The sequence below is a fragment of the Oncorhynchus gorbuscha genome, linkage group LG03 (genome assembly GCF_021184085.1).
Source record: "Oncorhynchus gorbuscha isolate QuinsamMale2020 ecotype Even-year linkage group LG03, OgorEven_v1.0, whole genome shotgun sequence".
NCBI classification, from domain to species: Eukaryota; Metazoa; Chordata; class Actinopteri; order Salmoniformes; family Salmonidae; genus Oncorhynchus; species Oncorhynchus gorbuscha.
The window spans coordinates 80,500,059-80,519,409 of record NC_060175.1 but is presented as its reverse complement, the minus strand read 5'-3'; the positions used below and the strand labels follow the sequence as shown (position 1 = coordinate 80,519,409).

At 41.7% G+C, this 19,351-nt stretch overlaps 1 protein-coding gene across 6 annotated transcripts in view; it reads right to left on the bottom strand.

Annotated features, from left to right (window-relative positions):
* The window catches only part of LOC124032006 (msx2-interacting protein-like), a 40,115-nt gene extending 23,166 nt beyond the window's left edge, over nt 1-16,949 (bottom strand). For 3 of the 6 annotated variants that reach the window (XM_046343937.1, XM_046343939.1, XM_046343938.1), the window contains exons 1-3: nt 16,578-16,946; nt 13,589-13,909; nt 7,253-7,858 (exon numbers count right to left, since the gene is read on the bottom strand). In XM_046343937.1, the coding sequence (XP_046199893.1) occupies nt 7,253-7,858; nt 13,589-13,909; nt 16,578-16,660 (1,010 nt within the window). In that variant the 5' untranslated portion in view covers nt 16,661-16,946. The other 3 variants (XM_046343942.1, XM_046343941.1, XM_046343940.1) reach the window with 3 other exon arrangements.
* Nucleotides 16,950-19,351: the final 2,402 nt, after the last annotated feature.

The window sequence follows — 19,351 nt, the reverse complement described above, 5'->3', positions numbered from 1 at the left end:
TGCTCAGTTTGACCGAGCAGTCAAACTTCTTCCAATTAAGAATGATGAAAGCAAATGTGCTCTTGGGGAACATCAATGCTGCAGAAATGTTTTGGTACCCTTCCCCAGATCTTTGCTTCAACAAAATCCTGTCTCTGGGCTCAAATGACAATTGCTTCGACCTCATGGTTTGGTTTTTACTCTGACATGCATTGGCAACTGTGGGACCTTATATACAGTTGAAGTCGGATGTTTACATACACCTCAGCCAAATACATTTAAACTCAGTTTTTCACAATTAATCCTCGTAAAAATTCCCTGTCTTAGGTCAGTCAGGATCACCACTTTATTTTAAGAATGTAAAATGTCAGAAAAATAGCAAAGAGAATTATTTATTTCAGCTTTTATTTCTTTCATCACATTCCCAGTGCGTCAGAAGTTTACATACACTCAATTAGTATTCGGTAACATTGCCTTTAAATGGTTAAAATGGGGCAAACGGTTTGGGTAGCCTTCCACAAGCTTCCCATAGTAAGTTGGGTGAATTTTGGCCCATTAGTCCTGACAGAGCTGATGTAACTGAGTCCGCTTTTTAGGCCTCCTTACTCGCACACGACTTTTCAGTTCTGCCCACAACTTTTCTATAGGATTGAGGTCAACGCTTTGTGATGGCCACTCCAATACCTTGACTTTGTTGCCCTTAAGCCCTTTTGCCACAACTTTGGATGTTTGCTTGGGATCATGTCCATTTGGAAGACCCATTTGCAACCAAGCTTTAACTTCCTGACTGATGTCTTGAGGTGTTGCTTCAATATATCCACATCATTTTCCCTCATCATGATGCCATCTATTTGTGCAGTGCACCAGTCCCTCCTACAGCAAAGCACCTCCACAACATGATGCTGCCACCCACGTGCTTCACGGTTGGGATGGTGTTCTTTGGCTTGCAAGCCTCCCCCTTTTTCCTCCAAACATGTCGATGGTCATTATGGCCAAACAGTTCCATTTTTATTTCATCAGACCAGAGGACATTTCTCCAAAAAGTACGATCTCTGTCCCCATGTGCAGTTGTAAACCGTAGTCTGGTTTTGGAGCAGTGCCTTCTACCTTGCAGAGCAGCCTTTCAGGTTATGTTGATATAGGACTAGTTTTACTGTGGATATAGATATAGATACTTTTGCGCCTGTTTCCTCCAGCATCTTCACAAGGTCCTTTGCTGTTGTTCTGTAGGTCCCACAGTTGTGTCCCTTTCCAAATTATGTCCAATCAATTGAATTTACCACAGGTGGACTCCAATCAAATTCTAGAAACATCTCAAGGATGACCAATGGAAACAGGATGCATCCGAGCTCAATTTCGAGTCTCATAGCAAATGGTCTGAATACTGGGATAAAAAAATGTTTCAAACTGTTTTCGCTTCGTCATTATGGGGTATTGTGTGTAGATTGAAGAGGATTTAGAAAAATAAAATACATTTTAGAATAAGGCTGTAACGTAACAAAACATGAAAAAGGTAAGTGGTCTGAATACTACCCGAATGCACTATACTTTCTGCTGTGACCTGTAATCCCGTCTCCAAGATGGTGTAGCAGTTCAGACGTCTTTGTCTTCGTCTTGTCATGTCCCGTGTATATATATTTTCTTTCTTCCTTTGTATATATTTTTTTATATATTTCAACCTCAGTATCAACATACCCTCCTGCAACCCGCCTCACCAAATGTGGTATGGATCTGCTATTTTCTATACTTTTCTAACCGGGATCCCCAACAGAAGCTAGACAGTTAACTAGCTACTAGCTAATAGCCAGTTAGCCATGGCTAACCTTAGCCTGGTCAACTCCTGCCAGTCTGCACAGCGTGTTTCATCCCAGAGCATGCTGGACTGCTTTTTCCACATATTTCATCCACATATCATACCGCAAGCTCTGAACCTTTTCACCTGGATCATCGCAGCTAGCTAGCTGCTATCTGAGTGGCTACCCCCTGGCTAACGTCTCTGTCCCGAAAGAAAGCACCAGTGAGCCTGGAACTAGCCTCGTGCTAGGCCCATCTCCTGGCTAGCTGAAGAGGTCCATCAGCCACTCCTTGGGCAACAATACATATTTTCCAATTTGCCTGGACCCCTTTTACTACCGACACGGAGCCCCGACGATTCCACCGCGACTGGTCTACCGACGTAATCCGCCTGAGGGGTGTCAACAGGCTCCTCCATCGCAACATCCCCTGAAGGCCCATCCGCTAGCCTGCTAGCTGTCTAGAACATATCGAACTGCTAGCTGAAGAGGACCATCAGCCAATTTCTTGGGCTACAATACCTATTTTGCTAATTGGCCTTGACCCTTTTACTGCTTACACGGAGCCCTGCCAATCCAACACGACTGGTCTGCCGACGTAACCGTCTGAGGGGGCTTCAACAAACTTCTTACATCGCGACGTCCCCCCTAAGGCGCTTCTGCTAGCCCCGGTCCGCAAGCTGTCTGAATCGTCGTGATCACTAAGGTACACATGCCTCTCCCTAATGTCAATATGTCTTGTCCATTGCTGTTTTGTTTAGTGATTATTGTCTTATTTCACTGTAGAGACTCCAGCCCTGCTCAATATGCCTTAGCTAGTCATTTTTGTTTCACATCCCACACATGCGGTGACCTCACCTGGTCTAAATGATGTCTCTAGAGACAAAACCTATCTCATCGTCACTCAACGCCTAGGTTTACCTCCACCGTATTCACATTCTACCATACCTTTGTCTGTACATTATGCCTCGAGTCTATTCTTCCGCACCCAGAAACCTGTTCCTTTTTTCACTCTGTTCCGAGCGCACTAGACGACCAGTTCCTATAGCCTTTAGACGTACCCTTATCCTACTCCTCCTCTGTTCCTCTGGTCATGTAGAGGTTAATCCAGGCCCTGCAGCACCTAGCTCCACTCCCATTCCCCAGGCACTCTCATTTGTTGACTTCTGTAACCGTAAAAGCCTTGGTTTCATGCATGTTAACATTAGAAGCCTCCTCCCTAAGTTTGTTTTACTCACTACTTTAGCACACTGCCAACCCGGATGTCCTAGCCGTGTCTGAATCCTAACTTAGGAAGGCCACCAAAAATCCTGAAATAACTATAACATTTTCCGACAAGATAGTACTGCCAAAGGGGTGGAGTGGCAATCTACTGCAGAGACAGCCTGCAGAGTTCTGTCATACCATCCAGGTCTGTGCCCAAACAATTCGAGCTTCTACTTTTAAAAATCCACCTTTCTCTCACCGTTGCCGCTTGGTACAAACCACCTTCTGCCCCCAGCTGTGCCCTGGACACCATATGTGAATTGATTGCCCACCATCTATCTTCAGAGCTCGTACTGTTAGGTGACCTAAACTAGGACATGCTTAACACCCCGGCTGTCCTACATTCTAAGCTAAATCTCACACAAATGATCAATTATCAACCAGGTACAACCCCAAATCTGTAAACACGGGCACCTTCATAGATATCATCCTGACCTTGTCGGAACTAGAAGCACAAGCATTTCGCTACACTCGCATTAACATCTGCTAACCATGTGTATGTGACAAATAAAATTTGATTTGACCTCCAAATACACCTCTGCTGTCTTTAACCAGGATCTCAGCGATCACTGCCTCATTGCCTGGTCCGTAATGGGCCTGCAGTCAAACGACCACCCCTCATCACTGTCAAACGCTCCCTAAAAGAACTTCAGCGAGCAGGCCTTTCTAATCGACCTGGCCCTGGTATTATTTTTATTTATTTATTTAGAACCAGGAACAGATATACAGTGAGGCAAAAAAATATTCAGTCAGCCACCAATTGTGCATGTTCTCCCACTTACGAAAGATGAGGCCTGTAATTTTCATCATATAGGTACACTTTAACTATGACAGACAAAATGAGAAAAAAAATCCAGAAAATCACATTGTAGGATTTTTTTATGAATTTATTTGCAAATTATGGTGGAAAATAAGTATTTGGTCAATAACAAAAGTTTATCTCAATACTTTGTTATATACCCTTTGTTGGCAATGACAGAGGTCAAACGTTTTCTGTAAGTCTTCACAAGGTTTTCACACACTGTTGCTGGTATTCCTCCATGCAGATCTCCTCTAGAGCAGTGATGTTTTGGGGCTGTTGCTGGGCAACACAGACTTTCAACTCCCTCCAAGGATTTTCTATGGGGTTGAGATCTGGAGACTGGCTAGGCCACTCCAGGACCTTGAAATGCTTTTTACGAAGCCACTCCTACATTGCCCGGGTGGTGTGTTTGGGATCATTTTCATGCTGAAAGACCCAGCCACGTTTCATCTTCAATGCCCTTGCTGATGGAAGGAGGTTTTCACTCAAAATCTCACGATACATGGCCCCGTTCATTCTTTCCTTTACACGGATCAGTCGTCCTGATCCCTTTGCAGTCCCTGGCGGCGTAGTGTGTTACTGATGGTAGGCTTTGTTACTTTGGTCCCAGCTCTATGCAGGTCATTCACTAGGTCCCCCCGTGTGGTTCTGGGATTCTTGCTCACCATTCTTGTGATCATTTTAACCCCAAGGGGTGAGATCTTGCGTGGAGCCCCAGATCGAGGGAGATTATCAGTGGTCTTGTATGTCTTCCATTTCCTAATAATTGCTCCCACAGTTGATTTCTTCAAACCAAGCTGCTTACCTATTGCAGATTCAGTCTTCCCAGCCTGGTGCAGGTCTACAATTTTGTTTCTGGTGTCCTTTGACAGCTCTTTGATCTTGGCCATAGTGGAGTTTGGAGTGTGACTGTTTGAGGTTGTGGACAGGTGTCTTTTATACTGATAACAAGCTCAAACAGGTGCCATTAACACAGGTAACGAGTGGAGGACAGAGGAGTCTCTTAAATAAGAAGTTACAGGTCTGTGAGAGCCAGAAATCTTGCTTGTTTGTAGGTGACCAAATACTTATTTTCCACCATAATTTGCAAATAAATTCATTTTTTTATCATTTTGTCTGTCATAGTTGAAGTGTACCTATGATAAACATTACAGGACTCTCATCTTTTTAAGTGGGAGAACTTGCACAATTGGTGGCTGACTAAATACTTTTTGTGCCCCACTGAAGCCCCTGGTTCACTCCAGACCTGACTGCCATTCACCAGCACAAAAACATCCTGTGGCGTACTGCATTAGCATCGAATAGCCCCTGCGATATGCAACTTTTCAGGGGAGTTAGGAACCAATATACACAGGCAGTTAGGAAAGCAATGGATAGCTTTTTCAAAAATAAATTTGCATCCTGTGGCACAAACTCCAAAAAGTTCTGGGACACTGTAAAGTCCATGGAGAATAAGAGCACCACCTGCCCACTGAACTTAGGCTAGGAAACACTCTCACCACCGATAAATCGATGCATTTTTTTCTACAGCTGGCCATGCTTTCCACCTGGCTACCCCTAACCCGGTCAACTTCAAGGCTTCGACTCTGTCAACCACCACATTCTTATCGGCAGACTCAACAGCCTTGGTTTTTGAAATGACTGCCTCACCTGGTTCACCAACTACTTCTCAGACAGAGTTCAGTGTGTCAAATCGGAGGGCCTGTTGTCCGGACCTCTGGCAGCCTCTATGGGGGTGCCACAGGGTTCAAATCTCGGGCCGACTCTTTTCTCTGTATGCATCAATGATGTTGATCTTGCTGCTGGTGATTATCTGATCCACCTCTACGCAGACGACACCCTTCTGTATACTTCTGGCCCTTCTTTGGACACTGTTAACTAACCTCCAGATGTGCTTCAATGCCATACAACTCTCCTTCCATGGCCTCCAACTGCTCTTAAATGCAAGTAAAACTAAATGCATGCTCTTTAACCGATCGCTGCCCACACCTGCCCGCCCATCCAGTATCACTACTCTGGAATGTTCTGACTTAGAATATGTGGACAATTACAACTACCTAGGTGTCTGGTTAGACTGTAAACTCTCCTTCCAGACTCACATTAAGCATCTCCAATCCAAAATTACATCTAGAATCGGCTTCCTATTTCCGCAACAAAGCATCCTTCACTCATGCCTGCCAAACATGCCCTCGTAAAACTGGCTATCCTACCGATCCTTGACTTCGGCGATGTAATTTGTAAAATAGCCTCCAACACTCTACTCAGCAAATTGGATGCAGTCTATCACAGTGCCATCCGTTTTGTCACCAAAGCCCCATATACTACCCACCACTGCGACCTGTATGCTCTCGTTGGCTGGCCCTCGCTTCATATTTGTCGCCAAACCCACTGGCTCCAGGTCATCTATAAGTATTTGCTAGGTAAAGCCCCGCCTTATCTCAGCTCACTGGTCACCATAGCAGCACCCACCCGTTATACATGCTCCAGCAGGTATATTTCACTGGTCACCCCCAAAGCCAATTCCTTGTTTGGCCGCCTTTCCTTTCAGTTCTCTGCTGCAAATGACTGGAACGAATTGCACGAAATAAAAATCACTGAAGCTGGAGACTCATATCTCCTTCACTAACTTTAAGCACCAGCTGTCAGACCAGCTCACAGATCACTGCACCTGTACATAGCCCATCTGTAAATAGCCCATCCAACTACCTCATCCTCATAGTGTTATTTTTTTGTTGTTGTTGCTCCTTTGCACCCCAGTATCTCTACTTGCACATTCATCTTCTGCACACCTATCACTCGTGTTAAATTGGTAATTTGTCATTATTTCGCCACTATGGCCTATTTATTGCCTTACCTCCCTTGTCTTACCTCATTTGCACACACTGTACATTCTTCTTTTGACTGTATGTTTGTTTATTCCATGTGTATCTCTGTGTTGTTGTTTGTGTTGCACTGCTTTGCTTTATCTTGGCCAGGTCGCAGTTGTAAATGAGAACTTGTTCTCAACTAGCCTACCTGGTTAAATAAAGGTTAAATTAACATTTTTAAAAAGAGCGTGCAGAGCTGTCATCAAGGCAAAGGGTGGCTACTTTGAAGAATCTCAAATATAAAATATATTTGGATTTGTTCAACACTTTGTTGTTTACTACTTGATTCCATATATGTTATTTCATAGTTTTGATTTCTTCACTATTATTCTACACTGTAGAAAATGGTAAAAATAAAGAAAACCCCTTGAATGAGTATTTGTGTCCAAACTTTTGACTGGTACTGTATATATTTTTACTTTTTTGACCAATCACAAGTGGAGCGCCACCTCTAATGGACGAGCCGCTACTGAGAGACACCATATGATAAACTACAGGGGACAGAATGCATGACAGTGAAACTGATGAGAACTCGCTCTACCTACCTGCCACTGGTGCTACTGCTGGTGCTGCTGACAGAGTTGGAACTGGAGGAACGGCTGCGAGAGCCGGTGCCACTGTGGGAGCGGGGAGGCCAGGATGCTGGACTCGCGACCCTTTGTGGAGAGAGGTTACGTGAATGTGAAGAGTGTGGAGACAGGCTGCGACTGTCGTGGTAAGATCGATCTCCATGTCGTCCCTGCTCTTCTTGGTACAGATCCATGTGATCTATGCTGCCCAGTATAAAGGGTTCTCTGGTACGAGTATCATATTGAGGCTCTGGTGTATCAAAGTGGCTCGGGCTCCGGCTATGTGAACGATAATATCCCACACCAACCGATGAAGATCCTCCACTTCCTCCAGCCACAGTCCCAGGCCCACCACCTGTTCCACAGGCACTGACGCAAGTACCTACAACTCCTCCACCCACCCCTGCAGAGCCAACCCCAACACCTCCACTGGCAGTGCCAGAGCCAGTGTTAAGCATTCTCTCCCTGGTATCTCTGTAATAGTCTGAGTCGTAGTGACGCTGTCGGTCAAAGCTACTGCCAGCACGCTCGTGATGTCCGTAGGCATTGTTATCATATGCTCGATCCCGACTTTCAGCAGTCCTGAGTGACAGGGAGAGGGATGGAAGGAGGAAATGGAGAGAGAGAGAGAGAGAGAGAGAGAGAGAGAGAGAGAGAGAGAGAGAGAGAGAGAGAGAGAGAGAGAGAGAGAGAGAGAGAGGGAGAGAGAGAGAAACGTTATGCTTTTTGACACTAATTAGTAATCAACTAGTTGAGCTTTACAAGGTGGTAAATAAAAGTGTCAGGCTATCAAATAACTAAGACAGCAGTCAAGTTGAGTGTTCAAAGGGTGTTTCTGTTTATTTGATACTTAAAATATACAGTAAACATATCAATTGATATCATACTTTACTTATTAGATATTTGTAAACATTTCTCATTAATTCATATTGCTCATTATATTTTGCCGAATTTGTCACTGTTATGCAGCAACTTTCTGATTTCTATCTAAATTAAATTGAACAATTACTAACTAGGCATGGCGATTAATCTTTCACTTGTTTGTGATTTTTTCCCCCTAGTATTTGACAAACATCCAAATCTTCGCAATTGGAAAATGTCATGAAAACTAGATAAAAGGAGTAGATATTTTGTACATGGAATTACATGTGCTCGACAGAAAAGCAGAATGAAAAGAAAACTAGTTTCTATATAATTCTCATGACCCACACAATAGGGAGCACATCCGGATGTGGAAAAACAAAAGTCTGGAGACTTCAATGGATGCAGTGCTAAAACCTAACGTTATTAAAAAATATATTTGTCCTATTCTGGACAGCCGTACATTAATAGTGCAGGATCAGACAGATCAAAGATGATGGTTAGCTCCAGTTTATATTTTGCAACCCTAATAACAATACAACAAATGTTATTGACGAGAAGCTATTTCAAAGTATGGAATCCATTCTTAAATGGAACTGAGGAGCATTTCAGGCACTAGACAAGTAGTTGATAGTTCAATACTAATCTACTGAGCTCTCATGTTAGCTTGTCATTAGGGATGTCCAGGATTAGATTTTGATATTAGGATAACCATAAAATATCGCAATGACATGGTTTTCACTGTATTGTGCAATTAAGATCATAATGTTATTGCACAATTTGTTATGTTATCTTTTAATTAAATTCACAGGGGTAGCTGCTAGCTAGAAAGATACCGCGCTTATTCATAATCAATTATGTAATCAGTACAATGCAGAGGTTTCTGAGGATTATCCTGCAAGATACTGCAACTTGCTATCTAAAGTAGAAAATCACCAGACCTCCTAACTGGTAGCTTGTCAAGGTGTGACAGCCTTCATCTATGTCAGAATGGCCTAAAACACCAATCGAAAGATTTTAGGTACACTGAAATTGATTGATATCCTCTGCTCTAATACATTAGTACAATTCTATTCATTAGTTATGTTCTTATAGCAGGTACACCACCACCTCAATAAGGAGGCAGTCGGGGTCCATAAAAAAATGCATGAGTTAGCGAAGTGGTGAATTATCAACAAATATTTTAAAATGGTGTGAATTAGGGCAGAGGAATAAAAAAGCCCAATTCATGCCTACTTAAAAATGGAACAGCTTACAATGTAGCAAACACACTTAGATGATTAATTCGCTTTTTCATACGTATGAGATTAATCTGTGACTTATTGAAACGCAGTATAAAAGGGGCTGGCGGTGTAACTTCTGCTTTGCTTGAGTCTATCAATCTCAAAGAAACCTAAGTATAACTAATATACAATCTAATTGAAATTATAAACTGGGTGATTCGAGCCCTGAATGCTGATTGGCTGAGAAGTCGTGGTATATCAGACCGTACACCACTGGTATGACAAAATATTTATTTTTACTGCTCTAATTACGTTGGTAACCAGTTTATAATAGCAATAAGGCACCTCTGGGGTTTGTGGTTTAGGGCCAATATACCTCGGCTAAGGACTGTATCCAGGCACTCCGCGTTGTGTCGTGAAAAAGAACATCCCTTAGCCATTGTCCATAGACCACACCCCCTTGTGCCTGATACATAGCTAGCTAGCCTTTTTTCTGTTAGCAAATGCATACATATTTATGTTTTCAGGTAGATTTGCATGGCTGCATGATGACATGCTGGACAATAGAGCTATATAGAGGACTCCTCTTTGTATCTGTGCCATTATACCATCTGTGATATCCTCAGTGGTGCTGCACATGCAATTTTTATTTTGAAGTAGTATATTTTCTTCTCCACGATTGGCTGATCCCTCCTGATGACATGTTTAGACATAACTCCAACAAGGTTACCATGAGGGATCAGTCAATGAATTTGTAAGTCCCACCCAGTTGACTAAATTAAAATGGTGAAAGCCCTCAATGGTGCTGCCCATGCTAATACAGCCTTATGGTCACTAGAGGCCTCTATCATTCTCTATATGCCCCCACCCTAAGTTTCTGAGCAAATATTTGTATTTATTTAATATTGGACATAAAATACTTTAAAAACACCAGGAAATTAGCCCCAAGCGATTTAAATGTTGGAAATGTGTTCCCAATTATTCCCAAGCATAACAGAGAGACTCATAATCATATACAAATGCAAGCAAGATTTAAAATTATTATGTTTTAGTCAAATATCATATTATATATTTTTGGGCTTCTTGCGGTCAATTTGCAGTCTACAAATTATTTGAAATGATGTTCCGGCCCCCTGACCCTCCACTCAACAATTAAATTGGCCCACAGCAAAATCTAGTTGATGATCCCTGCTCTATGGTTTGGACGCAAACTTTTGTGAACTCCTCCATGTAGATATTTGCAACTATGCTGTTTAGTCCAAATCTGGACAGAACCGCGTTAACCTATTTTGGGACTTTCTGAATATTTGAATCTCAAATGTGTGTACAATGCCAGTGTCTCCATTGTCCTGACACTCATGGAATTTTAATTATTCATGAATCGTAAAATAATTAAACCTATTAAGGCAGGATTTGTATCTATAATTGTTTGTTACCATTACATGCTGGTACTGTATACAGCGAACGGATTGCTAGCTAGCTACTGTAGTAGGTGTGTTGCTGTCAAGTGCATGCACTGCCCATAGCCATAAGGAATAACGATTCTTTGGCACTGACATATTTTTAGCTACTTTGTGGCTGCCAGTATCATGTAAAAACTGTGAGGTTAGTGTGAATATGTCACACTACCTACTAGATCAACAAAAAATTATAATAAATCGCTGTTCTCTGATTTTACATGCAACATTGTAAATTGTGACAATTAGGGTTGCTGAAGCCAATGGATAATTTGGCTTTCAGTATAAATTCTACATCAGGAATCTGTTCCTGGACTTATCCTGCTCTTGGGCTCAGAAGAAAAAAGGACTTGACCACAAGTTTCCAAGGTTAGGCTACTAACGATCATGTAGCAAGACCAAATGAGAGACTAGCCATCTAAACATTGGCATAAACCCTTTAGTGGTGGCAAATCTGACAGTAAAATGTAATATACAATAGCAATTCAAATTGGGTTGAATATAATCCGATTTTGATTAACTCATACAACTATTAAATCTGACGTAATTGTTCATGGTTTAAAAAGCTTTCAGAGGAGGTGCATGATTCCTTCTCTGTTTACCATGACCTGGCCTGTATCTACATTTTTCACTTTAATGTGAAAAATGCCTCAGCAAAGTGGTACTATTGACTAGGGAGAGCAGGGATTAGCAGCTGGGAAGTGGGCAGGGTAGGTTCAAGGTGAGGGGAGACAGCAGGTAAAAAGTAAAGAGTCTGCAAATAACAACAAGCAGTTAAACCGTATGTTTAACAGCTACTTCTGTTAGTGAAAAATATGGAGAGAGACAGGGGTTCAAACTAGGGGTTAGAGAGAACAGCTAAAATACACAGGGCAGGATATACCAACCTTTTGAGACAGCGGTAACCCGACCTACAATTCCAAATACAATCTAGGGAGACAGAACTTTGTGAGCAAAAAAAGGAAAAACCAATAGGGTGGGCATAAAAATGTATCAAAAACATTCTGGTAGGTTTATGTTCAAACAAAAGTCTTTGCAGCCAAGAGAATAAATTATTCCAAGCAGATGTTTGCAGTGCTAATTCCAAAAAGAGTCAATGTAAAAATATATCCACAGTATAGGGAGGTTTATGTTCAAAATAGTAATCCTCGTCAGTATGGCAGGAATCCTCACTTGCTTTGATCAGATAATCCAAAAATCAAATCCAATTGTAACAATATTTTGATGTGGTGGAAAATAGTCATAGGACTAAACTATCCTTTCAAAAATGGTTACATAAAACATAACTGATAAAAATAAAATCATGGAAAATTAGGCTACAGAGTCCAGTCAAATCAAGAAATTATATCCAATTGTCCAGCTTCTGTAAACAGTGCTCTATTGATACCCCATGAGCAATTAGTCTGGAACATCATGGCACACGATTTTATGGAAAAGTCTTTCATCTTCATCTTTAATAGTCCGCCACATTCTGTGTGCAAAATTGAGCAATAGTCCAACTAGATCCATTAAAGCAAAAATGATCTGACCGTAACAGTTTACCTGTCAGAAATAATCCAGTTCACCCAATGATTCTCCCGAACATGTACAGTTCCCTTAAAGGCAGTAGGTTTATTCTTTGGGAAGAAGTTGACAGGATGATGTGTGTTCTGATTCTGGGAATAATTGTATCCAAGGATGGACAGATGTAGTTCCACATTCAGGAGGCAGGTAATCCAATGCCAGAAGACAGGTAGCCCCATATTTCCATGTAATTGTATTGATTTGTATGATCCAAAAATAGTCCAAACCTCTAATAAATTATGTTTAATGCTTCCCCCTACATCCAATGGACAGTCTCACTCTTTCAAGAGCAAAAATATTAAAAATAATAATTTGAACCACCAACAAAATTAATTTTTCAAAAAAACTTCAAAAAAAGTGTTTGTAATTTGCTCAACATTTCTGTCATTTCTCTACAAAGTTGATCAACAGTAGAGGTCTCCCAGCATTTAATTCTTAAAACCTGAAACAAAACATAATCCCACACAAAACCCGGAAAACCCACAACTTTATTGAATGATAGAATATCCTTTTGTGATTGGCCAGTTTTAATCCAATGGGAATACATATCCGGTTTAGGTTATCCACATGACTCCGGACCACAAGGGAAGTGATGCATTTGAAAACACCACTGGAATGGGTGCAGAATGATCGAGAACCCAATTTCTACTAATCCAAAAACTAATGAATGCGTCTTTAATATGCAAATATGTATTCTTGGTTGAATTGTTATACAAAAATGACCCATTAATCCACCAAGGAGGGCATGGTACTCCAGATCAGCGTGATTCCAGGGAAGGCCGCTGGAACAAACTCTCTCCAGCATCCATTAATCCCGGGAGATTTACGATATCCAATATGCCCCATAGTCTCTGCAAATGGGATATCCACCTCACAGGAATGTTTAAGTTTACAAAGATAATCCTCAACAGCAAATACGCTATTTACTACACACATAGAAATACAATTGTGTGCATGATATACATACATGCTCATTTACAGTTTATCTTGGTGTCTACCATATCAATCCATGAGCGATGGTGACGCTCTGAGGACTTTGGAAGGGATGCCTACAGATTTATTCCTGCGTATGAACTTTTTTTATTTCCCCCTCATTCTCCTCTTTAACCCCCAAACAAGTAAATGAATAGATTGTGGAATATGCTTGGAGGTAAGGCGTTACAAGAAACCAAGTTCCCCCTGCGTTCAGAGAAACTTTGTCCACTTACCCGTCTAGTCTGCGTTCATAGCGTCCCTCTCTGCTGTGGAGCAATGCAGGGGGCACATACACCAGGTCCCCTGCCACCCTTGTGAACCCTGAAACATCCCGCCCACGAGAGCCTAAGGACAGGCTATTGTCCAGCCCTCTCACGGCACTAGGGATTGTGCCTGGCTCATTGTAATCAGTGCGCAAGTCTCTATCCCCCATCTTGTTGATAGAATTATGAGCCTTCTGGGCACTTTTAATGTCCACAAAATCAACAAAGGCTGCAACTCCACCTTCTGACCCCCGCTTTGGAAGGACCTTGACACTCTCCACACGTCCATATCTATGGAGGAAAGGGGGAATTATAAGGAAAAGAGATCAGCAACAAATAATTAATTGATTTAAGGTGTATGCCATATTTCATTGGAAATGGAAACAAGTCAATGGGTAAAGGAGCCTAATGTTCACCATATATGTGTTTTATAATATTGAAATGGAAGGGAAAACCTAGTCAGTTGCACAACTGAAAGATCTCGCCCTCTCTCATCCCTTTGTGACACATTCGTTATTTTTCACAATGCATTGTTGGTTAAGCAGATAGCACTATACATACATTTTTCAATAGAGGATGTATTCTAGTTATGAGAAAAGTTCCTCCTTCTAGCTATTCAAAGATGGAACTCTGATGAGGTCTGCACAATGCAGCATAACTACACGTGACATTTCCTGGTTTCCTCTTGCTTGTGGGTGCAATATGTTTTATGCAATATGGCATTCCAAAAAGGCTTAAGAGAAATACAGGAAAAAAGTGATGATTTCAATCATTATCTTGAATGTATGTAGCCTATAATTAAAATGGTTTACTGTCTGAAAATGTATTTTTTTGTAGCCTGTGGCGTTTATAAACCAACTGGAGAAAGAAAATTGTGTTTGGGGTTATTTGCCAGTCTTGGAGAGCTTAGCTCCATGCAACACTTTTTTTCTATTCAATGAAAACTAGAGCATAAATCTGTTTCTGCTTATTTTCCGAAAGACACCCTGAGAATGCCCATAACTGTAGTCTCTCTGTCATGCCAGTTCCCACATTGAATACCCTCCGACGCCATTTTAGAAAACCGTTCACACTGCTTCCTCATTCTGCCGTCCCCCATCTTCAAGGACTCCAATCACAAATTTAGCTGTCATGCACCTGCATACGCTGGCTGTTTCTTGTTACAAAAGCTTTAACTAAAGACTGCTTGAAGAGCAGCGAGTAAGTAAACTACCCCGAAATGTGTTTTCCACGCGCACTCATTCCCCTCAACAAAATGCTTCATCCTCAAAAGTCAAAATAATATGTATGTGATCAATTGTCCAAAACGTTTGTCTTATTATACGTGTTATAGCCTAAGCATATTACATTTTTATGACGTAAACAATGCATTAAAATCCTAAGCATTACATAAATGCCCCGCAAGATTTGAAAAACAGTTAGGCTATCATAAGCCATGCATCTGACAATACCATCAAAGGCTAAGGATTACATTAAAGGAAAATATGCCTAAATAAACGTCCGTTTTGGCCATTTCGAACTGTATTTTGTAGGATACTCTTGAAGTCATAATGATCTGATGAATATTGTCTACATACACTGCATAGCAAACAATGCGCTTGAAATCGTAGCAGATATACATACGCCATTTAGCCTACAACACAGGATAGACAGCCATAATGTTACATGAATGTAGCACTTCAGCTAACGTAAAGAAATAATATGGATGTCACATCTTTTAATTAGGCTACTCCTCGTGCCTAGATCGAAAGATAGACAGGCTGTTTTTTCATTGGCGGCCAGTATGGAGCTACAGAGCGCACACAACGTCGAAACAAGAATCAAATGTATTCAGTTGTTGGGAAATGTTTAATGCACAAAAACGATAGCCTTTGCCGTCAAATCTGATTTGACATACTGATAACAGTGTGAAGTAATAGTAATGGAACAATGTGGCAAAAATGTTGCCCTTTACATTTCAGTAGTGAAAAATAATTATTTTCAACAATAGCCTACCGTTTTTATATAAAGTTTTTTTTAAGTAAAAAAATATGCTATATCAACATGTAGTCTACAATCGAGAATATGATCCGTGCCATATATAGCCGTGTTTCTTATATGTTGGCAGTTTCATTAGGGCTTATAATCATCATATGGTCGTTTGTTTACACAACCTATGAATGCAACCAATGTAAAGGAAGGAAATCTTAGTGGCGTTGTAGGATATCACTGTAATCTATACCAAATGTTATGTTAATCAACTGAATAACAACTAATAGCAACATTCAATGAACATTTCAGTTTATTTTGATAGTCAACTGGTATAGCCATTGACATTTAATGACATTAGGCTAATTGACGCTATATCAGTTACATTATGATGCTGCTGGCAAGAGTCAGCTCTGCATCACTTCACACAAGCCACCTCAATATTTGCTACAATGTTGCAGTGAGTCTTGGCGGAACTGCAAACTACCTGAATTGTTTTTGCTTAGTTAGAATTCCATTGCACGAGACACTCTCCGCAACTGGCAAGTTTTAGGCTAACCATAAAATTGTAAACACAATTCAAGTCACTGTCTTAACACACCACAACCGGTAGGCTGTTACAGTGGCAAGAATATTCAGTGGTGCTAGCTATAGCTGTTTTGCTAAAGCAATTAGCTAGCTAGGCTATTTCCAAGTCCACGGTGTGGGAAAGATGGCTTACAAGACCGCGAAATGCAGGTGTGGGTCATAAGATTGCAATTTGTACGTTCATGTTAGTTAACTACAATATTTATCGACTTACTCTTCATCCGAGTTTTGTGAGCTTGTGTTGCTGGTTTGCTGGCAGTTGCCTAGCCAGGCTACCTACTGTCACTGCCTGGGCAATTCGCTCCAGGATTGATCATCTTCTGATTTTAGGGGAATCCGGCAGACAGATGCTGACAGTTGTGACCTACTCAATCAAATATTCGGAATAAGATCGTTTACTCACCGCTTGAAGTGCTCAATGATTTTCTCCTCTCGTACATTTTCGGGTAAATTTCCCACCCATAAATGTCTGGTTTCACGGACCATACTGTGCGCTCCTGTCCCCCGATCATACAGAAGAGTTTGTGATGTCCTTATATTTTCCGATACAAAGTAAAATACGTTGCGAAATTGAGCGCAGCAAAGTATTGTGCGTAGATCATCAACTGTTTGTTCTGACCCAATGTAACCATTAGGTTCAATTATTGCACTCTGTTTGATTTCCTTTACTGTGCGCGATCTGGGTGTACGAGCATGCGGTCTATTACCATTCCCGTGACTAGGCGCGTCCCTGACACCATGCGACCTTTGGCTGTCGAAATAATGCTTGTAGCTACCTAAAAAGATGCAGCACCCTTGCTCGTAATGAGGCGCACACAGCGCACGCGTGGCACTGTGTGTGAACTATTTTTCCACTTTCAGTTGAGATCGCCTTTCGTCTTGCGCATGCGTGGGTATCGAATGCTTGAGTTTGGGGTTTGGGTCATTGGTTTGGGTCGACGACGGGTATGAAATTAATCTTTCACACACACAGGCAGCAACTGGAAAGCAGTCCAACAACAGACCATTGAAACACGTTTTACATTGTGACATTGAATAGTGTATTATTCATTGGATAAGAAAACATATAAAACTGTAGGTTACTATAGTTACTATACAAAGACACAAAGACACAAATGACAAAAACAACACATTTAGTAATAAAACCTTTATTAGACAGGTGTACTAAGCTTATATTGCATTTATAAGCTTATAGACATGTATTATTTTCAAGAATTTGACGTGCTTAATAAGGTTGAATTACATTTTTTAAGTAGGCTTAGGTAGGTTGTACATGCCTTTATTATTATTGCATTATGTCAAATAAAGAGTTAATTATGACGAAAGATGAATGTTCAAATGTGTCATGGAATTGTTTCACCCTGCTGCAAATAGTTTTCTACAGAATAACCCCTTGGCTTGAAGGACATTATGGTTACTGGTAGAGTAGAATTCCACTACCTTGGTATGAGAGAACTACAGCGACAGAATTCAGAACATGGACCGTTCTTACAGTATTCTCCCTGTACATCAAGTCAGAACCGTAGCATAAATAAAGGGGGCAGACAATGAACGCTCTTACAATATTCTATGACGTCACGTGTGCTCCCTCTCCAGCCTCTAGGTCACCAGTCTACTCGTTATGGCGCACACCTGTCACCATCGTTACATGCACCTGCGCGTCATCAGACTCACCTGGACTCCATCACTTCCCTGACTACGTTCCCTATATATGTCACTCCCTTTGGTTCCTTCCTCAGGCATTATTGTTTCGTGTGTTATGTCTGTGTTATGTCTGTGCATTGTTCGTGTTTCTTATTTTATATTATGCTGTGTTCATTTATTAAAACACTCACTCCCTGAACTTGCTTCCCGACTCTTAGCGCATATCGTTACAGAATAATGCCTCAACTAAGGGAAGCATCGGGGAGTGTTTTTAGTTTTTTGTGTCAGTGGAAAGACGTCAGATCCGGGAGCCGCTACAGGCTCTCATGCTTCAGCCAGATCGCCAGGCTCCCCTGCCTCCGCCAACTCGCCAGGCTTCCCTACCTCCGCCGGCTTGTCAGGCTTTCATGCCTCAGCCGGATCTCTAGGCTCCCCTGCCTCAGCCAGTCTGTCAGGTTCCCGCACCCCAGGCGGATTGACAGGGTTCCCACGCCTCAGCAGAGGTGACCGGTCCACTCCTGATCCCCGGGATCGTAATTTTGGTCAGCGCCCTGCGGTCGGAACCGCACGTAGTGGAGGGGGTACTGTCACGTGTGCTCCCTCTCTGGCCTCTAAGTCACCAGCCTGCTCGTTATGGTGCACACAGTAACGTCATTCTTCGTTTGTCGAAATGTCAGACCGAAATGCAGCGTGGTGGTTACTCATGACTTTAATGGAAAAAGTGACACATGAAATAACTATACAAAATACAAAAACAACAAACGGAACGAGAAACCTAATTACAGCCTATCTGGTGAACTACACAGAGACAGGAACAATCACCCACGAAATACACAGTGAAACCCCGGCTACCTAAATACGGTTCCCAATCAGAGACAACGAGAATCACCTGACTCTGATTGAGAACCGCCTCAGGCAGCCAAGCCTATACAACACCCCTACTCAGCCGCGATCCCAAATACTACAAACCCCAATACGAAAATACAATAACCCCATGTCACACCCTGGCCTAAACAAATAATTAAAGAAAACACAAAATACTAAGACCAAGGAGTGACACACACCTGTCACCATCGTTACGCGCACCTGCACATCATCAGACTCACCTGGACTCCATCACTTCCCTGAATACCTTCCCTATATATACCCAGGCATTATTGTTTTTGTTCCTGTGTTATGTCTGTGTGATGTTCGTATTTCTTAATTTGTATTAAGTTGTGTTTATTTATTAATACACTCCCTGAACTTGCTTCCCGACTCTCAGCTCACATCGTTACAGATGATTACATTTCTCTAAAACAGGCTATAGGCTAGATGTGCACCAACAAATCAGAACAGTAGGCTAAGTTATGAGGGGGAAAGGGACCAAATTATTAGGGTGAGGCACATGCGCTACTAACAGCTTACTACACAACATACACTTAGTATTACGTTATTATCTACAGTGTACATATATACCTGGCATATTACATAAATTATGCAGCAGCATACAATACATTTGTGGACTCACCTTGTTGTGCTGTGCCCACATGA